At 37.0% G+C, this 19,201-nt stretch overlaps 1 protein-coding gene across 1 annotated transcript; it reads right to left on the reverse strand.

Annotated features, from left to right (window-relative positions):
- Positions 1 to 7,533: 7,533 nt before the first annotated feature.
- On the reverse strand, positions 7,534 to 18,057 carry LOC115414364 (C-type lectin domain family 18 member A-like). Its single transcript, XM_030127687.1, has 12 exons — positions 17,902 to 18,057; positions 16,925 to 17,016; positions 12,421 to 12,654; positions 12,056 to 12,153; positions 11,547 to 11,668; positions 11,021 to 11,128; positions 10,838 to 10,930; positions 10,457 to 10,563; positions 10,194 to 10,323; positions 9,937 to 10,033; positions 9,225 to 9,316; positions 7,534 to 7,819 (listed from the first exon to the last, which is right to left on the reverse strand). Exons 1-12 carry the CDS (start codon positions 18,026 to 18,028, stop codon positions 7,782 to 7,784), a joined length of 1,338 nt encoding a protein of 445 aa, XP_029983547.1. The 5' UTR covers positions 18,029 to 18,057; the 3' UTR covers positions 7,534 to 7,781.
- Between the last annotated feature and the right edge of the window lie 1,144 nt (positions 18,058 to 19,201).

A 19,201-nucleotide genomic window follows, 5' to 3' on the forward strand; every position in this document is an offset into this window, starting at 1 on the left:
GGTTGGCAAAGAGTACTGTTGCTGATCTTTCATTCTGGGTTATGAAAATAAGCCAGAATATCCAGGATGGTTGGCTTTAAAATTGTCAACTTGTTTCATATGGGATGAAAGAGGAGGTGCACTTGTAGATTTTTAATTTAATGGTGCATTCATTTCTTTTTGACATTCAAAAATATGTTATTTCCATTTCCAAGCTATGACCTTGGAATAATACATTATAAGCAGGAGTGTATTAGTGGAATGAGGGGAAATGAATGAACAAAACTATGTATTAATATATTTTAACAGTCCTCTGCCAATAATTAGAAATATGTAGGGTTATTGATGCAGGAATGCACTGAACAGGATGATGAACATACAGAAAGTTGTTTCACAGCTCTTCAACCCTGATTTGCTTTCTGTAGTAATTAGCATTGCTAAACACTTTAACACTAAGAGTACTTTCTGTCTGTCAGAGACAAGCTTGCAAACTATTAGAGAATTTGGATTTTTTCCGGTTGATGTCACAAACATTTTATTCGTAACGTATATTGTATCTCTCTAAAAAGCTGTTTCTATATAACCTTGTGAGAGGATGTAATCTAACATACAGTTTTCTAATCTACACATTCCTCGCTCATGCAGTATATTTTGTGTTCTGTTCTGACTCCTCCGTTTTCTTGTCCTTCAGGCCCGTAGTTGGCAGCTACATCTTTTTTCAGTCTTTTTCCTGGTGAGGAGGCTCTTGAGTGCAGCTCAAGCCATTCTTTCCCTGCTCAATGCTGTGTTCTCATTAACTCTTATCAAAGTTCATCTTGCATCCAAATGCTGTGGGCTGCTCAATAGTGACTGCACTGAAAAGAGAAAATGAAAAAGACAAAGCAAGCAGTCGGCAGACATGGAGAGAGGGGTGAGAGACAGAGCGACGGCGAGACAGAATAGGAGAGAATCAGCATCATATAGATAAAGGCCTAAGAAATAATGGTTTAATGGTGATTGAGGATGCGAAGAATAATCACTGCAGTTCTGTGGGTAGCCTGAATATTGGTTCGGTGTAAAATTAGCTCTGATAAGTATGTTTTATGTTTCCATTCTATGAACCAATACTTCTTTGTCCATTTGGATTTTGAAAGCTGGAAAAGAAGTTAGAGAACAATAAGTGTCTCGGACAAATAATTAAATAGAATTCATAATCATAATTCAATCTTACTCAAACAACAGAGGCTCTTTGAAAGCCCTCATGTTATTTGCTTTCAATTCAGCACCAAACCAGAAATACCAGCACCAATAAACACAAACCACAGCAGAAGCAGAGCAGAGATGGAAACACTGTCCTTTAAACAGAGGACACGAGCAGGTGGAGACATAAAAGGTGCACTCGCTGCAGTATTTACTTGAAGTGTTCAGATGATTAGAAATCACCCTGTAATTCTCTCTGTAACTATCAACCTCGTGAACATACGCAGTAACTCCTCCTCCTGTATCATTAGATGCTGGAGCAGCTGGATTTCCTCATTGAGATGTAAAGAGCGATAATTAGAGACTGATTGCAGCTTTCAGGGACTATCACAAGATGCTTAAACACGTAAGGGCCCTATTTACAATAAAAAAAACAACTGCTATTTGATGAGTACTTTCATCTGCACACCTTCTTGTGAAATCTTCTGATGCAATATTTTTGTATTTTTGCTGCCTGTAAATGCAGCACATGCCCAGGGAAATCCAATGTACTGCCAATGGCCAATAGCTTTATACTCACTTAGTCCAAGTTAAATGTAGCCAGTCAGTTTTTACTCTGACATCAGCATACAGAAAATGTCAGGAGGTAATTCGGTGTTCTGAGACTGAGTCAGGCTGCACTGACCAGAAATAACAGGAGGCACATCTTGATATGAGATTGAACTGTTAAGGTATTTCATAATACAACTGATTCAATGCACGTTCCATATTTAATGTTCATACACTGCCTTGAAACACAAAAAGACATCATATTAGAGTTTACATGCCGGATCTAATGATAATGCAACAAATCATATGTACATACACCCAGCATAAACATGTAAAAATATTTAAAGTCACACATTTACAGTAAAGATTAAGTCACTGCCTCAAAACTCTGTGCTTTTCTGTGTCTTGCTGTGCTGAATTCAAAGCACTAGGATAACACTGTGGGGACTGACTAAAAAATAAATAGCTGTGACTATATTTTTCAGACGGCAATAGATATGTAGGACTGAGAAAATAAGCAATATCAGGTTTGATTTAACAGACGTGAGGAAACAGAGAGCGAAAATGAGGAAGCAGAAAACAAAAATATCTCAACTGTAAGTAAAATAAGGGGATTTTTATTCGAAGAGCAACATTAGTAACATTGTAAGTTAACATCGGTACTGTGGTGAGTGGTTATCATGGGTTACTTAAAACTAACTGATCTGGTCCAGTAAGCTTGTCCTCAGCTCAGAGCTCTCTCAGCCCCACAGCACACATCCACTTTACTCACAGCTCAGTAGCATGAACTACTTTTGTGACTCCATCGTGACTCTGCCTCAGCCGCCAGATAAACACCCAAAGGAATCAGAGGAGACTGTCTGATACCATAAACACCACCAAATACTTTAACCATGATGGATGATGCTGCTTCATTTTACCCAAGAAAGTTTTTCAGAACTCCACCAGTAACTAAAAGCACCTACTGATCTAGAAAGTTTATAACTTTCAATCCACCAGTCCTATCAGTTCGTTTAAATAATTCAGGTAAAATGTAGTTTCTCAACTTTTAATCAACTTCAGATATGACTCATTTGAATGTTCAGAGGTTCTATAATGAACATGGAAATCTTCTGAAACACTGATTCACCCATAAAACCCATGCAGTTAGACAAATGACAGTGGTTGTAGATGCTTGTTTTTACACTCAGATAATGATATATTTTGTTGAAAGAGTCACTTTTTCTTGTTTTCTCTGTTTTGAAATTATAACTTCTGAATTTACACTGAGCTTTTATGAACATCTATGCAATCATTAAATTAAATATAGAAAAATACCAGATTTTCACTGAAAAATTCAAAATTCATTTTATAAGAAATGGTGATAAATAATTTAGTAAATGTTAAATGTAGTCAAATTTATTAGTAAGTCACCACAAAAACTGTTCTAGATGTTGGTTTTAATTACATTGTGAACACTGATGTCATTAATAAACAAATGCAAAGAAGTTTTGACAAGTTTCATTCAGGCCCACAGCAAAATTCACTTCCTGCTAATTTTTTTTTTTTTCACTCTGCTTTGTTAAAGGTCCAGTGTGCAAGGGGGATTTAGGAGGGTCTAACTGCCTAAATAGAATGTAATATTGTGATATTACAGATGTTATGCGTTTATAATCACATTACCACTAGAATCAATGTGTTTCCATTACATTTTTCCACTTGTATCTACAGAAGAAGAAGGTGGCCTTTCTAGAGTCGCCATGTTGCACCTCCCTATTTCTGCAGCATCTTAAAACAGACATACACCTCACCTTGTTTATGTTTTATTATGGATGGCATCCAGCGTTAAGATGCATTACCATCACCTGTTCCACTGTGAGCCAGAGATAATACTTCCTTTACTAAAACATCCAGACTGGACAAAACAATCTATAACTTCAGTACAGGACGTCACTAAATATTACGTACTGAAACTTTAAATCTCAGATCCTGCTAGTTTCTTTGCCTATTTGCCTTGCAGCTTTTATGAATTAGCATCTGAAAGAAGTGACTAATTATTATTACCCCCCCCCCCCCCCCCAAAAGGGGAGGCAAGGGGTATTGGGGTTAGTTTGGTTTGTTTCTTTTGTTTGTTCACACTCTAGCAGCAAAACTATTGGTTGAATTCATACTGAATTGGGTTTATAGATTGCCAGTGACCTAGAATAGATGTCATTATGTTTTGGGAAAAGTAGGTCAAAGTTCAAATTTTTTAATGAATTTTTAAAATCTTTTTTTGGCTCCCATTTACTAATAATGGCCGAAATTTCACATGTCAAAAAAACATCAATTATGTTTCAGTTTACTTCTAACTTGGCACATATATAGAGGTAATTTATATGCTGACATCAGCACATGCATAAACGTGATGACATCAGCAGGATCGATGCCAAAATAAGCGACAATATATGTGAGGGGCGGAGTTTGTTGTGCCTTGCACCACTTGTTTATTACTGCCTTATCGTAGAGTATTAAATGCGAGAAAACAAAGATGTGAGCCTCAACAGTGAAGGTAGATGTGGGCTCACTATCTGGCAAGCAACAGGTTGCTGTGGCCTGTTTAATAACTGAATAACTACCCTTATCATAAACTGTTTCTAAATTATTTACAAATGAAGTCTTATTGCAAAGTGTTCCTCCATTTCCCTGTAGCTTCTCTAAGTCTGTGTGGACATATGCTCTAATTAGTACAAACTTTCTGTGCCCTTGAGACAGTGGAGTCTGTACAGATAAGACTAGTTTATGGGTTAACGTGTTCTTTGTAAACAGAAAAGTACAACAACTATTGAGTGAGTGTATGCAAAATGTGTGTGTCTGAGTGTTGCTTAATGTGTGCGTTTAGAGACAGCCTTAGGTCTTTGGGATGGCACTGTTCTGCTGCTCCCACTTTAATTGGCTGCTGGCCCTTCAGCCTTGCCTGAATGGAGAGTCATTTAGGGACCTTTCACTCTCACAGAGGATTGTCGGTTGCCGCTGCAGGAGAAATTGCATTCCTGTTTCCATACAATGGCTGGTCTGAGTTGGACGGGGGCAAGAGTATCACTGTCATTATCATCACAATGGAAGCTAATTCCACTGCCACTAGCGCCATTCTGAAACCCTCTGCAGCACCAGCTTATCAGGGGGCACCATGAGACCAGCAGGAAGCCATACAGTCTGAGGCGAAGATTCACTCATACAGCACACACCCACGCACAGACACACACAAACACATTCTCTCTGTTTACAGTCTGTCATCGGAAAGGAGTCAAACATCAGCAAAAAACTTTATAAGACAGCACATCTCACTTAGTGTGCACACTGGACAAGCATTAATCTGTATGTTTACACTGAGATTTAGAGCCATTTAGAAAAAAAATCATCAAGCAATAATTATGTACTTGTAACACATATACTGCAGTCTAATAATTATAGTCATACATTTAATGTACAATAAATGGACAAAAGTATTAGAACACATTCAGTCTGACTGTTTCATTATGAACAGGGGGCCGTACTACAAAACAAAACATGATGACAAATATCAAAGTATGATTACATATTGTGATAAATATCATTGGCATTTTTTTTAATCATATTATTTTAAATCAATTAAAATTGGTTGTACTTTAAGCTGCAGATGTGATTTGTTTTGTCCACATATACGTCCATGTAGCATATACTCAATTTATGCAAGTTAAGGCCAAACGGAGAGATAAAAGACTACAGCAAATTAAAAAGTATACACTGAATCAAATTAATTTAATTTACTTTGCAAGCAGAACTTTAACAGTACATTTGAGAGAATGTTTTGATTAAAAGACATGTTACAAGTGCAGCCATAAAAGATGTATGACTGTAACTGTTTCATTGACTAGAGCAAACAAAATAACACACATAAAAGCAGGATGAGTCATTGGTGAAGACCAGAGACTGGTCTTTTTAGGTTTAATCAGGAGGTTTTCCAGCCAGGTGAGTGGTTCTGTATACTCATCCTGCTGAGAAAAAAGTATAAAATGTGTTGTCCACAGGGGGAGATTCAGCCAACCTGAAGGACAATTATGATGTTGACTCGGCCTTTGTGCTCCCTGCTGCTTAACTCCCTGACCTCATCACTGTTTTGCTAATTTGCACCATTTCGGTGCTGCTCTGAAGGTTATTATGACCCCATTATCTGCAGCCTTTATTCTCCTGTGTGTATCATCATCTGCCATCAAGCAGATTCCTTCACTGTTCAGTGACAGGCCAACAAAGTGTCAGGCCTCAGATCCTACATTAAACACACTGACTACAAACCAAGCAAAATTAGACACATACGCACATAATACACAAATGCAATTGCTGTGTAACTTCCCTCTTGGTGGAAGTGCCAAACACCGGTATTTTGGAGGTGAAGAAGAGTATGTTTTAGTGTATTTTATAACAAAACAATTTGAGCTAAATAAATGCAGTGTGTTGTGAAGTAGTAGCAGGTTTGCAGAGAGCAATCAATTACATTTAAGATCAATAACCCATTATTTTGCAACTTCAAGACCAATTTTAACCTAAATTTAATAAATGTAAAATAACAAGATGGTGTATCCAGTGACGCATCACATCACATCACATCACATATCAAACATAACACTTAAAACTAGATGCAACAAGATAAAAAACAGTGAGACACAACACACTTACACTTGTACTCTTCATGATTTCATGCTAATTTTTTTAACATTTTGATTTAACGGTACTACAATCAATCAAAACAACTGCAGACTTCTTATTCAACAAGATGTGAAAGACAAAAAAGACACAAAAACTATATAAAACACATACCAAGAACAAAGGGATTATGTTGTACTTTCATTCTTTCAGTACATTTCAGAACTTGTACTTATCCACTTTTACTCAAGAACCTCAATCACTATGTCTTCTTTCACTTGTCTTTTTTTTTAACACAAACATTTGTGCTTCCACTTTGGAAGAGATTGTGTGTATTTGTAACCTCTGATAGAGATTGGATGTAAGTGTATATGAAAGTGTGTTTAATGCATTCTGCACCACTGAACACAAACACACACTATAGTATTTACTACATTGCTATAAATAAGATGCTTCACTGTCCAAGGTACTGAATCAGACTCCTCATCCCATTCCTACAAACACAAACCCTGGTTTTCTAGATTACCTGAACCAGGTTTTTACACTGTTTAGATCTACTTTTTAGTTGCTGTTGTTGTTGTTGGATTGAACTGGATATATAGTATAAACCATCACACATGTAAAAATGTTCTGTATTCATATGCAAAAGATAAGTAAATTAAAAACAAAAACAAAAACATTGTTAAGTTAAGAATGGAAATTGATCAGATCACATTTAAAATAACAGAACAAAAACAAAAGCTGGCAAGTTTACATTTATTTTGCTTCCTTATTTATCTGTTTAGATGACATGATGAATAATGTGAATTCTTTAACTGTTTAGACATGATCCTTTAACAGTGACAGGAAAGCAATGGCAGATTGTTAGAGGAACTGAAATTCATATATTTTGCCTGTAAATCTTTTTGAAAATATGTTAATATGCTGTTCTTGTTATCAGCACATTTCCAGTAGACTAAAATCCATAAATGAAAAAAACAGACTGAAATATGCAACCATTTTCACACTGACAAATGATTTATTAGGCAGATTATTTAAATGATAACTGTGTTTTCCAGTATGTCTGCATATTTATGTAAAAAAATGAGCCCTCTGTTTTCACAATTTCACTGTCTTAGAAAAAATGTGTAGGCTCTCATTCTTGACGTCATTGCCGTATTGTTTTTTTTTGCTGTTTCTAGTGGTTACTAAGACAAAGAATGTTTTAAAATAAAATTCAAATACAAGAACAAAACAGTAAACCTTTTTCAACCTTTAAGGATAAAACGCTCAAACATGTACATTATATACAGGGTCTAATCTGTGTAGATATAATAGAATGAATAATAATAATAATAATAATAATAATAGCAAAATTGCAACGAGAATGTCATTAACTACATTTCTGACTCAAAATCATGTGCAGTAAAGCAGCCCTTTGAAAAATCTGTCCATCACCTGCCAGCGTCCCAGCGAGCAATGTGTTCAGAAGCTGTGAAGCACAAACACACAACAGATGCGCATTATAGAAACCGTTAAAATGTGCAAAATGTGACAAGAGTCCAGAAATAAACAGTTAAACCAGAGAAGAATGTGACAAGTTAAAGATAATGTAGAATACTGTTGATTCCTCTTCATGAATATGGAATAACATTCACACATACAGTGTGAGCAGCATCTGCCTCAGGCTGTGATATTCACTTATCATTTTATTACCAATTAACACCACACAGCAAAGACAGGAATGGAAATTACTCCAATTTGATGGAATGGAGGGCTCTGTGTACTTTGAATCAGTTGGATTTATATACTCCACCCATTGTTGCTTAGGCTGAAATGTTACTTCTATTTCAAAAGCCTTGAGAAAATAGTTTTTGCATGAGAATAATCAGCTGAATATGCTTGTAAGTGACAAACCCCATTAACAGCTAATGAGTAAAACTGCACATACTCGACAGTCAGCCAGATAAGTTTATAAAACACAAGAGGGAGAATTAAGAGATCTTCTAAAAGCTGGTTTTACAAAATGTTGTAAAACTGTCACATTCAGTACAGACCGCCTGTTGTAGAGAGTGATCAATATCAGATTATATACAAGCCACTTGCAAAGATACACCCAGCTGGGTAAAACTAAACATCTGTCACCATGTCATTCCTCCCAATCAATGTAAGTGGTGTGCGTGTCCAAACACTGTGGGTCTTTGTTGAACTGACATATATTGATCATTTGGAAGGCTTTTCATGGTGTGCACTGAGCGCCATTGATTTACACAAAATGGTATGTTTAAATGTGTATCCTGGATCAGAGTGGTTTTAATGTTGTTCATGTCATTAATAAACACAGATGATCAACATCTCACAATGCACATTACATCTAAAGGGATTATCTGTGATTTTATCCACTTTGAATCCCACATATTTAGTCTATGGTTGAGTCTCACTTCACTTACTAAAACAGCCTTTTTTTCTGAAATGGTAGATGAACAGAGCAATGATTTTTAACATTCACCAGTGATAAATTAGTGACACACCAGAACAATGGTTGAAAACACTACTTTAATTACTTTTAGGAGGACAGATTTGTTCAGCACAAAGTTCAGAGAGTGGAGGCTTTCTGTGCTGAAGCCACTAGCAAAGGTTTATTAAAGAAACAGTTGTGCACCTACTTATGGATAAATACAATCCTAAAGTGGAGAAAATGCAACTGTGTGTATATAATGCACCGTTTTCACAGACCTGAGAAATTCACCTTTTACGTATTCTGAATAAAGTATTTCTTCTGTTATGTAATATTCCTAGTATCACATGTGGGCTGACTACTGGCTTCCAGAAAGACAATGTTTAGCATCATATTTAGTAACAAGCTGAATAAAACCCCTCTACCAGAAGAGCCTTACCATAATGGCAAATATATCTGTTGCGTGTTTTGCACCGCTGGTCGTTCCAGTTGAAAGCACTCGACGCCTGCAGCTCCACACAGTTTCCAAACCTGGAGAGAAAAATGAGTAAGCAACAGTGCATACAATTTTTTTCTTTTTTTCTGGAAGGTAATTTTTTTAATCTGCTAATTATGAATTTTACAAGCTAAATCATAATGCTATTCTTTCGTTTCCCCAAGTCTATTTTATATTTAAAAATTAGATATTTATATAATTGTCACAGCAGTGACCAGAAGAGGCCAGCAGAGGGCACTGTAAAACATTGATTTGTGCAATGATTACAAGAGGAATAGTAAACAGACAGACAGGTAGACAAAGAGAGACAGACAGATAGATAGATGCATCATTATGACCTTGTTTGCATGATCCAGTAAGGCCATGCAGACAAGGTCATAATGCATCCAAATTTGAAAACTTTCTATTTTGATTGTACTTTATTTTGAATGTATAGTTCCAAGCTCCAAGGCTGATGTTTCACACACTGAAAGAGGCATTTAAAACACAGTAATACACAGATATCTATAAAGGACAATGTTGACTGAAATAGTTCCTGTGAGTCAGAACAGTGAGTCTCAACACCCAGTGAACAGTGAATGCTCACACAGCCCTTAATGTTTATGATGGAGCATCTCAGCAGTAACTGATGTTTGTTATTAAAGGTGTCTCTTACCCTTGGTTGTCCGGTTGCCCAAAGGCAAAGCTCCTGAACGTGAGGATCTCTCCTGTGTCCCAGCGAAATGAGTCTTTGAGAGGTTTATACGTCAGACCTGCAGGGGAAGTACATCTGAGTTTTATCGGTGCAGCATCTCAGTAAGCCTGGTTAAAATGCCAACAGATCTACCACCTCCTCTGGTAAAACTTTTCTGCATTAAAAACTGTCCAAATATTTTACAAAGACATTCGGATGACGAAGATGAAAGACTGTACCGATCCAGAAGTTTTGCGTCTCTGAGTCGGTGTCTGTGACCTCATTGCTCGTCTCCAACTTGCTGAGATAAAAAGCCAAGATGTCCTGAACCTTCTGATTGTGGATCTGAGCGAGAATACCACCGCTTTCCTGATGGTTCAAACAAAGTAAAGGCCACCCTGAAATAAAGTTTTTTATAACAAAAAGCACAACCTGTGGAAATGATAATGTGACAAAAGAGCTTGTCTCGGTCTTTCAGAGGAAACACACACCTGTCTCTCACCTGACAGTGAATCTTGGCTCTATAGTAGGTGTCAGCCTCTGGGGAAACTGTGAAGCATTCACCATCTATCATGAAGTCACAGGTGTGAAAGGGAAAGTGGACCCTATCTGCTGGGACACAAGCCAAAATATGCTTAAAACAGTGCATTAGGCTGGATTTAACTGCCTTTGAAAAATGGTGTTTTTGACTATGAATATGGTCCTGAATGTTAAATAATTTTTCATTGTTAAGTTCAAGGCTGTTATTAGCAGACACTAACTGTAGCCAACAACCAGACTAATTTCCCCAGTGTCTGTAGGGCTGTGAGTGCAAGTTTCTGCGCTGTACAGAACGACTAAGTAAAAAATACTGAAGAACATTAAGCACATCCTGTTCTCTGACCTGTGCACCCAACACCTCCATAACCAATGTCACACAAGCAGGAGCATTCCTCTTCTTTGAAATGACCATGTATGCACTGCACACTGCACCTTACTGCAAAAAGAGTGCATTATAAGTAAAGGACAGATCAGTTCTATTTGTGTGTTGACTACATATACACATCAGGTTGCTGCAGATTGGTACCCTGGCAGAAACGTCCAGTAAATCCTGGGTCACACTGGCACTTGCAGGATGAGATGTTCAGACGGCCATGCTGCCCACAACTCATACGACATGGATTTCTTGGAATTTCTGATAAAAACAAAATATGAATAAAGAATAGACAAGACAGTGTAAGAAAATGTAACTGGAGCTCTACTATATGAGCTGCACAGTGAGGAACAACTTTTCTTTTAAATGGCAAACTCTGTATATAGCACAGTATAAACACTTGTAATGACAGGGAATTGTTTGAAACTGCAATTCATTTTCACAAAAACAACAGCTCAGCCTAACATTGTATGTACAAATACCCATGTCATCACTGCAGTCTGAGTTATTGTCATAAAAACTGAAAACTGCACTCATTAATTCAAGGTTAATCTTTTGGTGTTTTGTAATGATTCTCACTGAATGCTCCCACTAAACGATATTCTGAATCCACAGTGACAGCACTGTTTATTTCGCTAACACCCTGTTTAAGCACATTTATGTTTTAAAGACGTCTTACCACATAATCCACCTATGTGGTCCCACAGTTTAAAGCAACCAGACATGGAAGAGGTACAGAGAGAACAGTACAGTCCAGCCTTATAAGGCATCACCAGCTGACCTTTCACCTCCCAGTTTCCCCTATAGAAACAGAAATACAGTCTGCATACAGTCATACATACAATAACATACAGACACATTAAAGAGTGATGATATGAGGGTTATAACCATATTTAATCTTCACAATGTCAAATACAACTCTATAGTTTAAGTCATAAAAGTCTAGGCTGAGTTAACCCACTCTTGTTCTTTTATACAAGATCACGAAATTACATGCAGAATCCCATATTGTCAATCACACTTGACAAAAATGACCCACATGGAGAAAGATTCCTCCGTAACAGACTACAGGATGATCTTCTCCATTACAGATGTTAATGTATATTGATGTAAATATTTCATTGAGCAGCAAGTGAAGTGTTTGAATGAGCACTTGTTTGTGTGATTTTGATTTTCTATAATTATTACCCAGGGTAATATGCGCAGACAAATTTCTCCCATCTCTCTTCATCCCTCAGACACAGTTGGCTGGCACAGCCCACATGACTTGAAGTGGCCCACACCAGCTACACAACCAGACCATTAGTACATACACGACACAGCACTTTAACAGCACAAACAGGAATGCAAGAGGGGTTCAACGTTTACAGTATATCATGATGTACTCCATGGAACAGAATAGAATAGAATAGAATAGAATACAATCTTAATGACAAAATCTAAGACATTAAAAAATCTAACATTACACACACAGAACAGCTTTCTGCTTTACTTCTGGTTTCTAGTTTACATTCTGGTTGTATTAAATATTTGTTCAAAATACTTGTATGTACCTGCGTATAATGCTGACAGGTTGTGTTCTCTCTGCATTGTCCAGTCAAGTAGGAATAACTTTGTCCCTCCGCAAACCAAGAGTCAATTGTGTCTGTAAATGAGGCATTACCATGTGCAGAAAAATGTGTATTCCAGCCAATGTGACGTAAAGATGACAAGTCCTGAGGAGCAGCATCTGTGTGACATAAAGCTGCCCTCTCCTTTGCAAATGCAGCCAACTCCTCATCCCATTCCTACAAACACAAGGATAATGTCATCACACTAATTAGATTTATGAAGACTGCAATTATGTGTATATTATACATTTTACATTCCTCTTGAAACATGATTTTTAAAAAAAATTTCTTGGATATTTCTCACACAGCCACATTTTACTTATAATATTTTAGCCACATTTATTCTTTGAAAAGCTGTGTTTGAATCACTATAATAAAGATAAGACCTTGAAAGCTGAGTCAGAGTAACATATGTACAATACATCAACTTGTGGATCACAACATACAGTAAGTATTTATTTTGAAGCATTTTTTGTCAGCTCTTTTCTTCGAGTCATAATACTGTACTGGCAGAGTGAGGAAAACTACACTTTAAAATGAAAATGATTAAAATGAAGGTTATAGTGTCCTTCATGCACCAATAAAGACTAGATGAAAGAAAAACACCCTGATGTTGAGGTCAATCTTAATGAAAGCAGAAAGTTCAGTGTTTCTTTTACCCACTTAATCCCTTTCAGAGTGCAGAGCCAATCATAGCCTGCAGTGGTAACAAGCACAGAGGCACCTTGGGCAACCTGCCAACCTGTGGAGCCAACCCACACAGACTGACACTCATTGTGTGCAACAGTGTAAACACTTGAGTAAGTGGCACAATTTACAAGCTTTGCAGTGGTTGATTCAAAAGGATAAATTCCAGAGAATCTGACTTGAAGGAAGGTTAACAACATACGTAACAAGGTACAGATTTAGGCTTAGAAGAAAAAATAAATTATTGAACAAAATGATAAAAAGAAGCTGAATGTATGAAAGTTTAATTATTAATGCCTCCACTTTAGACTTAGGTGTGATTGAACAGATATTGCAGTTGTGTGTTCTTACTTTAGTGGAAATGGCAACTTGTTAACGTCCATCACGATGTAATGTTAATGCATTACATGTTAATTTATTTATTTTATATATCTATCTGACACATTTTACATTTGTCAAAAAATAATATCATATATATAATATTTCAGCTCTATTTTTTATCTAAAATGATAATGGATTTAATTTATTATTTACAAAGTTTATTACAGTGCAGCTGATTTGTACTTGTATGTCAGTCATTAATTTCTGCTGTTGTTGGATTCATTATCTGCTTTAGTCCAAGTCACACTTTGATGCCATCAGAGGAGTTTAACTCATAGACCCAAACATCCATCACCAACCAAAGCCATCTACTGATCTAAACTGTTTAATACCTGTTGATCCATTAATCCTATCAATACATGTAAATTAAAGGTGTAAAATGCAGTTTGTCATCTTTTCACGGTCATCAGATATGAACCACTTGGACGTTCAGAGGCTCCATAGTGAACATGGAAACACCGTCATCTTCTACAACATTGATTCACCAGTAAAACCCATGGAGTTGGATCAATGACAGTGAATGGAAATGCTTGTTTTATGTTCAGTTATTGATAGATTTGACTGAAAAAGTCACTTTTTCTGCAGGTTTCTCTGTTTTTGATATAATGCCCCCAACTTTAATCTGAGCTTTTATGAACATCTACATGATCAGTACATTAAATATAGGAAAATACCTGATTTACACTGGAAAAAAATACAAAGTACAGAAGATAATATTATAGTAAATGGTGATAAATCACTTAAGAAAGGTTAGATATAGAGAAAATTCATTTGGGAACTGACACAAAAGTGGTGCTGAGCCTTTATGGGTTAAGGTTAACTGTCAATATTTTACCTCAGACATTTCACCTGCACCAGCTGTTTTACAGTGACACTGAAATCAGTAAATTAAGGACGCAGCATATTTTTCCAATTCTCCTTTTACACCACTCTGAAGTGAAGTGTTGGGAAGTTCCAAGAGAACTTAATGAGATCTAATCTCAGAAACAGAGGTCATAATTTACATATGAAAAGTAAATACTTATCTTTAATTTCCCTCCCTGAAAGCAGTGGAATGGCCTCCTAATACCTTTTAGTGTTAGACGGTCATTCAAAGACAACCAGCAGACAGGACAGTGGTTCAGTTTGGATGAGCATCATTTATTCCTAAAATATTTGTACTTTATCTCAACCTGAAAAGAAAGCTTAAAGGACTTTCTAATCACTTCAGTGCAATCTCACCACAATGCTTGCTGAAAAAAAAAAAAATTCAGATATTTGCAAACAGACCCAAAGTCTTGAGCTTTTTAACATTTATCAGTAAAGCTCTTTAATAGGCCTCTTCAGCTCAACAAAGCCTCCTCTGGGGGTTTTCATAGGGAAATTACCTGTAATACCAGAGTTGTGAGTGCAGAATGATTATCCACATCCTCTTTTTCTCATTACCTCCTTATCTGTTGAGAACAGTTCTCAGCGGCTGAAGAGCTGTCTAAGAAAGAGGCTCAGTCTGTATGGGTGGCTTTGAGGATGTAATCTATGACAAAGTGATGGTTTGCCATGGCACAAATCGCATATTAGGCCCGGAGGATGTAAAGTGCATTGTGAATTTCATAAACCATCGTTACCTTTTGCTCATAATCACACACAGGAAAGACAAGTGCGCAGATAAGTACTGTACAAAGAAACAAGTGATAAATAAGACATAAAGAGGATTTAGCTGGTATGTTGAGGACACGGTGAGATGATAACAACCTGAAAAAACCTCACACACAGCATTGCTGCAGATGTAGCATCATATTTAAATGACATTCTCACTGTCACTTGGTTCAGCCTATCATGCGAACTTAGTATATTTGTCTTAGCTATCTGTAGTAGGGTAAAAACACAGTAATTTCCTGTCAGAGAGTGAACTTTAATTGATTGCCATTCCAACATTTATTACAATATAAAGTAGCTCCTTGTTTCGGATAATCCCTTATGGTTCAATTAAAGCAAAAATGAATTTAAAAATAAAAATGTGGGTCATTTAGCAACACTAATCTGTCAAATTGTCTCTAAAATGTCCCATCAAAGAGATTTTGAATACCGTGTTTTGACCCAATAACAGAGTGATTGAAAATAGTTTTGTTTATGTTACCCTGACAAGAATCTAAACATCAGTGGATAAGTTTGACTTTGTTATGGTTTTGTATATGATGATAAAAGCCGTACTATGTAGGATTTGTCTGCCCCATTTGTAAACTTATCACTAAATTTGGCTCCTTATCCTGGCTTGAACAAAAAGAGTAGCTGGGGTCAAGACTGAATGACAAGAAGGAGCCTGATTGGCCAAAGTGGTGAATCGAGAACTAACATGCTATTTCGTTGTTGTTTCACAGTGGTTGAGCTCTTAATCACAAATACACACAACTGCACTCATGTCATATGAAGAGATTATTACTGTATAGATCTACTCATCTGGATAAGAGGATGTACTCAGCTGGAATAATGCTGCCACTGGGAAAAATTTTTAATGTCTTTTTATGAACCTCTGTCTTTTGCACCAAACCACCAAAACAAGTTCTCATTGAGACTGTTTGATGCAAAGGTACAGTCACTATATCCTGGTCTCGGCATCACCCAAGATAAACATGATTAATCTGAACAAACTACCTGGGGAAGGTGGATGGCATCAGAAATATCTCCAGTACTGGCACAAGATAACTATGCAAGATTATGAGTCTATTGTGTACATTGTATACTGTTGTCCATAAAGATAGAAGGAAATAGTTTTACCTCTTCTCATGCAATGATTGTAACAATGTGATTTATTCTTAATGAAGAGTAACTGGGACTCAGAATGTAATCGTTACACCTGGTCAAATGTGACTACTGATGTGTGTAAGCAGGAATAAAAAGAGGAATGTGTCTTAAAACAAAACTATTCCAACATTGTGGATGACCATGTATTTCAGGAAGATCCTGCATAGTATGGCTATAACTTACACCAAAATGGTGCATAGAGGTGCACTAAAAGCATTTCACACATCTGAATCTATATACAGAAGACGACAATACATCTAAACCTTTGTCATTTAGCCTTGGTTTGATTGGGATTATGAGGCTTTATTATGTAGACTGCTTTCAAAAACTGCTATTTTCTTCCACACATCTTATGCTACCACTTATCTTCCTCATATGACAGTCAGCACCACCATAACTTCTCTAAGTATTGAAAACCACATGGGACCAAATATCTCCCACTAAGAGAGTTAGGGTCTGCAGATAACAGTAGGCAACCTGCTCAGAATGAACTGACTAAACTCTGGTATCAGCAGGATGACAATTTTACCCGCCCTATTTTTTTAACAAAACCATTCATTCACACACACAGAGGAAGCAGACAATAGATGCCACAAACCATTTTTTGCATGTTAGCTGCCATTGGTTTGACCCGACTGCGCAGTCTATTGTGCTGGGCAACAATCTGTGAGTGCTGCTTCACTCCGAGCCCTGGAATAAAACAGAAATACTCACTTACTATACCTCCACATCCATCACTATGGCAACTGAATGAAAATGTGTTAACACAATGGTTGAATACATGTTGAAGTTTGTGTATTATTGTACAAAGAGTACGGATTGATGCATTCCACCACTGCTAAAATGAACTCAGAAATGATTAGGTCTCTGGAGAATTTAATGCCAATCAAAACTTGAGACAGTAAGGAGGATTTTAGGCACAGTTTTAGGCCAAGCAGATGTACAGTTATTTATTATCAAATGGCAATGCATTCAAATCATTTCGACTCTTTTTTCTTTACTTTAAATATAAGGTTTCTGTCATGTGTAATTTGTTATCTTAAATTGGGGTTTGAGCCATTATAATATTGTACTGTGAATCCACTACACTTGACTTCACTTGTATCTCATAAAGTTGCTTAACTTCATCAAAAAGTTTGTTGTCATGTCTGTAGGGATGGGCTAATACTTTTTCCATGTCTTTGGCAAAATAGTATTTTGTGCTAATTCATTAAACTGATGCCAATTTAGAAAACAAGGCAGTGACAGAGAGCTGAGCTGCTGGTGTTTTGCCAGCTGGATTTGGACAGCGATGAAGAGTAGAATATAAAGCCCACTTGAGTCTGCAGCTTAAAGGATTACCTTCTGATTGCCAACTAAAAACGAACCATATAAACATTAAAGAAAAACAGTTAGGTCTGTAACTGTCTCCTGGTTTGGTCCAGTCCTATGTTGCTGCTTCTGTCATTGTATCTAAATGCACACAAAGCCACATGCATTGGGTCTGTTCTGCAGACACTAACTGACTGAACCATCCTGGGTCTGCAGCCCGGATCATCCCGCACGGCCCCTGACTCCTGTACAAAGTGTGTTTACCGGTGACCGGGGGATCCCCGAGGTCCGCGGACTCTGGGAAAATCCGGTTCGCGTTGATAAACAGGACCAGCGGAGACAAAAGGACAAATAAATCCAAACACCGTGAAGCTCTTACAGTGGACCCCATGGTGAACCCCCTGCGTGTCTCCAGGAACAGTGGCCACTTGCCCACGGTTGTCCTGACTCCCTCCCTGCTCCTCCCCTCCCTCTTTTACTTCCAACAGTGTTCAGCCCGGTCATAGTCACACAAAGTATTCACAAAGACCACTTTACGCACAATGGAGGAGCCAGTCCTGGGTCTAAAACTTGTTAGTGGGCTCTTTCAGCAGTGTGCATGTTTTTCAGACTTGTCTCCTCTGCAGACACAAAAGTCAGAACTACAACTGGTGTAAAGTCAGAACCACTTCCATTGGACTTCCATTATACTCAGTTCTGAACGTTATGATTTAACACGTGACTTGTATTTAACGCCTTCCTGTAGATAGTCACTGCTAATTAATAATCTATCATTTTTTATATACCCAGTCTATTTATACTTGTTTTTATTCTATTTCTTTTTTTTTTTTTGTACTTTCTATTTTACTATGGAAGGAATAACAGACAAAAATGTCAATATATTGTGTAACTGCTATGTTTGAACCTGTGCATATAATAATTAAACCTCTTGAATCCTTTATTTATAGGCTTACAACTTTGCTATGTTTCCAGTGATGTATAAAGTGTGATTTTTGAGAAATCCTGGAATCCTGTAAAATAAACAAACCAAAAGTATTATCTTCATCAATGACAGAAAGCATAAGGGTGTTAAAGCATCACCTTACTGGGTCTGATGAACGCTGTTTGATTTATCTGCCAAGATAAAAATATTTGATATTTACCAATAATCTTTTGACAAGTAAATCTCATGTGGCTGCCAGTTTTTTCTCTCTGGATTATATTATAATCTGTGCTTCAGTCTTTCCATCAATTACTTGAAGTATATATCAGTAGGGATGGTCTATTTGAGGCACTTTATATTCAATTTGCTATTTAACTAAAAGCTGATGTCATTAAATAAATATATTACTAAAATATAAATATTTGATTTGTTTGTAAAAATCCAAACCTTAAATATAACCATGGCTTTAAAATGCTGCAGCAGACCACAGTACACCTAAAAAATGTACTAAATTAAAGGTAAAATTGTCACTGGACTGCCACTGGGGACAAAAATTGCTAAATCATTTCAGTCTCCACTTCCCGGCCTTGATGACAGAGAGTTTTAGTCTGCCGCGTGGTTGAGCATGAGCGCTCGTCATTG

This window comes from Sphaeramia orbicularis, chromosome 3, assembly GCF_902148855.1.
Source record: "Sphaeramia orbicularis chromosome 3, fSphaOr1.1, whole genome shotgun sequence".
NCBI lineage: Eukaryota > Metazoa > Chordata > Actinopteri > Kurtiformes > Apogonidae > Sphaeramia > Sphaeramia orbicularis.

Bases quoted from the DNA above. Each gene is read 5' to 3' on its own strand.
- LOC115414364 (XM_030127687.1), bottom strand. From the start codon at position 18,028: ATGGGGTCCACTGTAAGAGCTTCACGGTGTTTGGATTTATTTGTCCTT. The intron at 12,655-16,924 runs GTTTGTGGCATC...TTGTGTTTGTAG, and splicing joins CAGCTAACATGCAAAAAATG to GAATGGGATGAGGAGTTGGC. The intron at 11,129-11,546 runs GTAAGACGTCTT...TGTTTTTATCAG, and splicing joins CCACATAGGTGGATTATGTG to AAATTCCAAGAAATCCATGT.